General features: G+C 39.8%; 2 protein-coding genes across 12 annotated transcripts in view; one reads left to right on the top strand and one right to left on the bottom strand.

The window, feature by feature from the left end:
* Positions 1–3006, bottom strand: part of caskin1 (CASK interacting protein 1) — a 63599-nt gene extending 60593 nt beyond the window's left edge. For all 11 annotated transcript variants that reach the window (XM_079645729.1, XM_079645735.1, XM_079645737.1 and 8 more), the window contains exon 1: positions 2915–3006. In XM_079645729.1, the coding sequence (XP_079501855.1) occupies positions 2915–2991 (77 nt within the window). In that variant the 5' untranslated portion in view covers positions 2992–3006. The remainder of the gene's footprint in view (positions 1–2914) is intronic.
* The window catches only part of LOC307016521 (phosphoribosyl pyrophosphate synthase-associated protein 2), a 256144-nt gene that overhangs the window by 193602 nt on the left and 55042 nt on the right, over positions 1–7500 (top strand). The window lies entirely within an intron of this gene.

Raw genomic sequence — 7500 nt, 5'->3', positions numbered from 1 at the left:
TGTATATCAGTATGTAGTGTCTCTACTTTAAAGAGTCCTCTCCTGCTGATGTTCAGGTGTATATCAGTATGTAGTGTCTCTACTTTAAAGAGTCCTCTCCTGCTGATGTTCAGGTGTATATCAGTATGTAGTGTCTCTACTTTAAAGAGTCCTCTCCTGCTGATGTTCAGGTGTATATCAGTGTGTAGTGTCTCTACTTTAAAGAGTCCTCTCCTGCTGATGTTCAGGTGTATATCAGTATGTAGTGTCTCTACTTTAAAGAGTCCTCTCCTGCTGATGTTCAGGTGTATATCAGTATATAGTGTCTCTACTTTAAAGAGTCCTCTCCTGCTGATGTTCAGGTGTATATCAGTATGTAGTGTCTCTACTTTAAAGAGTCCTCTCCTGCTGATGTTCAGGTGTATATCAGTATGTAGTGTCTCTACTTTAAAGAGTCCTCTCCTGCTGATGTTCAGGTGTATATCAGTATGTAGTGTCTCTACTTTAAAGAGTCCTCTCCTGCTGATGTTCAGGTGTATATCAGTATGTAGTGTCTCTACTTTAAAGAGTCCTCTCCTGCTGATGTTCAGGTGTATATCAGTATGTAGTGTCTACTTTAAAGAGTCCTCTCCTGCTGATGTTCAGGTGTATATCAGTATGTAGTGTCTACTTTAAAGAGTCCTCTCCTGCTGATGTTCAGGTGTATATCAGTATGTAGTGTCTCTACTTTAAAGAGTCCTCTCCTGCTGATGTTCAGGTGTATATCAGTATGTAGTGTCTCTACTTTAAAGAGTCCTCTCCTGCTGATGTTCAGGTGTATATCAGTATGTAGTGTCTCTACTTTAAAGAGTCCTCTCCTGCTGATGTTCAGGTGTATATCAGTATGTAGTGTCTCTACTTTAAAGAGTCCTCTCCTGCTGATGTTCAGGTGTATATCAGTATGTAGTGTGTCTACTTTAAAGAGTCCTCTCCTGCTGAGGTTCAGGTGTATATCAGTATGTAGTGTCTCGACTTTAAAGAGTCCTCTCCTGCTGATGTTCAGGTGTATATCAGTATGTAGTATCTCTACTTTAAAGAGTCCTTTCCTGCTGATGTTCAGGTGTATATCAGTATGTAGTATCTCTACTTTAAAGAGTCCTCTCCTGCTGATGTTCAGGTGTATATCAGTATGTAGTGTCTCTACTTTAAAGAGTCCTCTCCTGCTGATGTTCAGGTGTATATCAGTATGTAGTGTCTCTACTTTAAAGAGTCCTCTCCTGCTGATGTTCAGGTGTATATCAGTATGTAGTGTCTCTACTTTAAAGAGTCCTCTCCTGCTGATGTTCAGGTGTATATCAGTATGTAGCATCTCTACTTTAAAGAGTCCTCTCCTGCTGATGTTCAGGTGTATATCAGTATGTAGTGTCTCTACTTTAAAGAGTCCTCTCCTGCTGATGTTCAGGTGTATATCAGTATGTAGTGTCTCTACTTTAAAGAGTCCTTTCCTGCTGATGTTCAGGTGTATATCAGTATGTAGTGTCTCTACTTTAAAGAGTCCTCTCCTGCTGATGTTCAGGTGTATATCAGTATGTAGTGTCTCTCCTTTAAAGAGTCCTCTCCTGCTGATGTTCAGGTGTATATCAGTATGTAGTGTCTCTACTTTAAAGAGTCCTCTCCTGCTGATGTTCAGGTGTATATCAGTATGTAGCGTCTCTACTTTAAAGAGTCCTCTCCTGCTGATGTTCAGGTGTATATCAGTATGTAATGTCTCTACTTTAAAGAGTCCTCTCCTGCTGATGTTCAGGTGTATATCAGTATGTAATGTCTCTACTTTAAAGAGTCCTCTCCTGATGATGTTCAGGTGTATATCAGTGTGTAGTGTCTCTACTTTAAAGAGTCCTCTCCTGCTGATGTTCAGGTGTATATCAGTATGTAGTGTTTCTACTTTAAAGAGTTCTCTCCTGCTGATGTTCAGGTGTATATCAGTATGTAGTGACATGTCTCCATGCTTTAATGTTCAAAAATATCTTTATTAAAAGCTTCCAGAAACATTTAAAGGCACAATTAGTTTCATGTTTTTGTTGTAGTACCCATTTTGGCCACAAGAGGCTGAAATGCACAAAAACATAACCTCCTCTTGTGTTTTTGTAAAGCAGGAAAAGGCATGTTTCTCATCCTAATGTGCTGTTTAGGAAATGCAGATGGACCCTCTGATTACAGATGGGATAGCTCACTGTGTGGAGTGATTACAATGAGCATCTGTTGCAGCGTCGATCAGGAAGGAGCTCGTGATGCTTGTAAAATAAAAACCAGGCTGGCAAGAAAACCTAAGTGGAGATGTGTCTGAAAACCCATGCTGTTATTTAATATCAAAAACAATTATTCTTGTTATTTCATCCCCTTTTTCTCTCGGGAAACACACACGTTTTTTTTAAATTAATAAAACCGTCCATCAGTGTTTGAGTTTGACCGTCATTTTCTTAAACGTTCAGATCAGAACTTTTTTTTTTGTCCGTGTCACACATCTAAACCAGATGTTAAGTCTGTGGTTTCCTCATTTGTGTTTGGCTTGTTTGAAACTCACAAACAGGCATGTAGCATCACAACACACACACACACACACACACACACACACACACACACACACACACACACACACACACACACACACACACACACACACACACACACACACACACACACACACACACACACACACACACACACACACACACACACACACACACACACACTGAAAGGCTTTTAATGACATTAATACTCCCTTAATGTCACACACACGCCACTCTGCTCTGAACCTAAGCCGAGTGGTATCCGGGATAATCCTTCTGCCTCTAACACGGCAGAGACAACGTGAAACTATCATGATAATACAGCGTTTATATGAATGAGAGAGGAAGAGGAGGAAGAGGAGGGAGAAAAAGGGAGGGGAACTCACCCGTCTGTATCCTGGAAGTTGACATTAACTTTCTTTGCAGAACCGAGGAGCTCTGAAACACAAATAGAGAGGAACATTAATGGGTAAGTGACAGTAATAGCCGGTCGATGATATCATAAAACATTATATTTATGTTTGTGTTTACAGAAACTCTGGGATGTATGACTAGAGTATTCCTATTGGATCAAACAGGAAGTTATTAAACCTCCAACATTCAGAGAGTTCGCCCACAGGTGGAGGTCAGTTCGTCACGAGCGGAGTGTGAAGGGGCCGGGTTGGAATAAAGCACACACCCAACATTTATATTTTTTATTTCCAAGCAACACATCTCAATTTGGGACTAATAAAGCACGTCTAATGTGAACTCATTATTCCTTCAGTTCTTGAACTTTGATTTAATGTCAGCTGATGATGCAGAACTGAGACACACACACACACACACACACACACACACACACACACACACACACACACACACACACACACACACACACACACACACACGGTGTCACAGGACAGTCCCTGTATTGTGGGGGAGAGACGGCTCCCAGCGTCACTGAGGGAGCAACATTGATTTCCTAAGAGGCTATATATGGATGCTAATTACAGGGATTTTCACACACACACACACACACACACACACATACACACACACACATACATACCATGTACACATCACTTCCGGGGACATTACATTGACTTACATGCATTTCCTGGAGACATTAATGATACCCCTTATGGGGACCTCCATTTTGTCCCCATAAGGGAGGCGAGTCCCCACACGTGACTGTGTAAACAGATTTAGCAATGCTAGGCCACGCACGCACGCACGCACACACACATGCACGCACACATGCACGCACACACACACACACACACACACACACACACACACACACACACACACACACACACACACACACACACGTCTTTGTTCACATCTATCCAGCAGTCGTTAACTCTGAACCTTTGACTCCAGAACGTCATGAGGCCTTCAGACTGACCCCGGATCAGATGTGGTTCTGACATTCAGAGTCCAGGAAATAGACAGAGCCGACACACAGGACTAAAAACACACATTATAATCTGATTGAGTCTTCAAGGTCTCAAGAGCTTTGTTAGGAAAACGTTTCCTTCGATGTAATTTTCTTCACTTGATGGTCAAGGCACTTTCGCTACTGCTTCCTCGTCGCTGCCATTCATGGATTTCCTACATTTCCCAGAATGCATTTTCAACAACGTTCAAGGAAATGTCGCTGCTTTTGATTAGCTGAGTTTTCGCTAAGCTAACTGTTGCTACACCTGTCAAGCTTTCTGTTCTCACCAAATAATGACTGCAGTTTACAATTCAACTGTGGAAGATATACTATCTAAATGTGTAATATGTATATATATCTAAATGTGTAATATGTATATATATCTAAATGTGTAATATGTATATATATCTAAATGTGTAATATGTATATATATCTAAATGTGTAATATGTATATATATCTAAATGTGTAATATGTATATATATCTAAATGTGTAATATGTATATATATCTAAATGTGTAATATGTATATATATCTAAATGTGTAATATGTATATATATCTAAATGTGTAATATGTATATATATCTAAATGTGTAATATGTATATATATCTAAATGTGTAATATGTATATATATCTAAATGTGTAATATATATGTTTTATTTCCATTTCATATTTCTACTTTATGCTTTTCCACACACACACACACACACACACACACACACACACACACACACACACACACACACACACACACACACACACACACACACACACACACACACACACACACACACACACACACACACACACACACACACACACACACACACACACACACACTTGTTGCCCAGAAATGCTGGACGGCACCATTAATACGCAGTCATAATAAATAGTGAAACCATGGTTATAATAAGCCGTCATAAAAAACACACACAAACACACACACAGCAACGCACGCACACTAACACACACACTAACACACACACTAGCACACACACACACACACACACACACACACACACACACACACACACACACACACACACACACACACACACACACACACACACACACACACACACACACACACACACACACATCCATGCCCAAACCAAAAAACTAAATGAATGCTTGAATGCAAAGATAAAGATTACACGCACACACATTTAAAAGAGCAAACACACCATCTGTCTCTTCCACTTTACTTTGCCCACTGTTGCTCAAATGTTGCACACACACACACACACACACACAAACACACACACACACACACACACTGCAGGCCTTTTGGAGTCAGTCTGAAAGTGACAGCGGACAGATGTGTTTCAGTCGGCCTGCAGCGTGAAGTCAGACTGAGCCGAATAAAATACACAAATACTTCACCAGATGACGGATGGAAGAAGTAGCATCTCATACTTGAGTAAAAGTACATATACTACAGTGTACAAATACTCTGTTAGAGGTAAAATCCAAGTTCAAATCCTACCTAAGTGGGAAAGGACAAACATATGAGCATCAGAGCACCAAGAGGTAATGCATTAGTTGAATTAAATGTTGTATGAATAACATAAATCTGCAGAATACGTATTAATAAAGCCGTGAAATAAATACTTCTTCCACACTGGCTTCAGAGGAGTGTGTTTTTCAGACGTGTTATTTTCAGTCTGATAATTCTCTGTTTTCTCACCGCTGGCAATACTTCCTCTGGAGACAGAAGAGCGCCGTGGCACTGCTGTACTTTACATGCTTATATAACTCTGAGTCTGTTGGACCGTCTAATAACAAGGGACTTTATCTGGTTCTTTTACACGGGATGCAGACGTGTACTCAATTACTATACACATTCATTTAGTAGTATTTCCATTTCATATTTCCACTTTATGCTTTTCCACACACACACACACACACACACACACACACACACACACACACACACACACACACACACACACACACACACACACACACACACACACACACACACACACACACACACACACACACACACACACACACACACAAACAAACACTTTAGTTAGTATATTATAAAAAAAAATACAAATTAATAAATTGAAAAAAAATAAATAAATAAAATGAATTAAAAAAAAAATTAAAAAAAAAAAATTAAATAAATTAAATAAATTAAATAATTAAAATAAATTAAATAATTAAAATAAATTAAATAATTAAAATAAATTAAATAATATTAACATAATGACATTTATAATACTAATGAAATTTATTTATTCATTATCATTAGTACAGTTTTAATAATTATGATTAATGTAATTTAAATTAAAGTCATCAAAGTTTGCTCCACCTTTAAAATAAATAAATAAAAATGAATTGAAACTATTTAATTAATAATATTAATATATATTTATTTAATTGTATTATATTATTTGAGTATTTCTACACTGTGGTATTTCTACTTTCACTTGAGTTAAAGATCTGAGCACTTCCCCCTCCCCTCTCTCTCTCTGGCAGTGAGGATGGAAACTCTGACGTTTTCCTGATGTTCTGGCTCCGATCGATCTGTCCTCATTTTCTCTGTTTCCTTCACCTCATCAGACCTCTGTCTTTCTCTAGTCTTCTTCGAATGACTTCCATCCCTCCAGGTCCACATGGGAAAGGTTATAAGAGATCTTAACGTGTTGTTCTACGTCACAAAATACGTCAGTATACCCCACTTTAAAAACTGCTGCTAACAAGTGTCTAAATGAAACGACAAAACGTCATCACGCCCAACATTAGCCGCCTTTAGCTTAGCGGTGGTGACGTGAAGTCATGTGACCGTGCTGTAGTTCCTTTATAGCCCAACATTATCCACCTTTAGCTTAGCGGTGGTGACGTGAAGTCATGTGACCGTGCTGTAGTTCCTTTATAGCCCAACATTATCCACCTTTAGCTTAGCGGTGGTAACGTGAAGTCATGTGACCGTGCTGTAGTTCCTTTATAGCCCAACATTATCCACCTTTAGCTTAGCGGTGGTGACGTGAAGTCATGTGACCGTGCTGTAGTTCCTTTATAGCCCAACATTAGCCTCCTTTAGCTTAGCGGTGGTGACGTGAAGTCATGTGACCGTGCTGTAGTTCCTTTATAGCCCAACATTAGCCTCCTTTAGCTTAGCGGTGGTGACGTGAAGTCATGTGACCGTGCTGTAGTTCCTTTATAGCCCAACGTTAGCCACCTTTAGCTTAGCGGTGGTGACGTGAAGTCATGTGACCGTGCTGTAGTTCCTTTATAGCCCAACATTAGCCTCCTTTAGCTTAGCGGTGGTGACATGAAGTCGTGTGACCGTGCTGTAGTTCCTTTATAGCCCAACATTAGCCTCCTTTAGCTTAGCAGTGGTGACGTGAAGTCATGTGACCGTGCTGTAGTTCCTTTATAGCCCAACATTATCCACCTTTAGCTTAGCGGTGGTGACGTGAAGTCATGTGACCGTGCTGTAGTTCCTTTATAGCCCAACATTAGCCTCCTTTAGCTTAGCGGTGGTGACGTGAAGTCATGTGACCGTGCTGTAGTTCCTTTATAGCCCAACGTTAGCCAC

This window comes from Notothenia rossii (genome assembly GCF_949606895.1).
Source record: "Notothenia rossii genome assembly, chromosome: 8".
In the NCBI taxonomy this organism is placed as follows: domain Eukaryota; kingdom Metazoa; phylum Chordata; class Actinopteri; order Perciformes; family Nototheniidae; genus Notothenia; species Notothenia rossii.
This window is presented reverse-complemented; position numbering and strand designations above follow the sequence as displayed.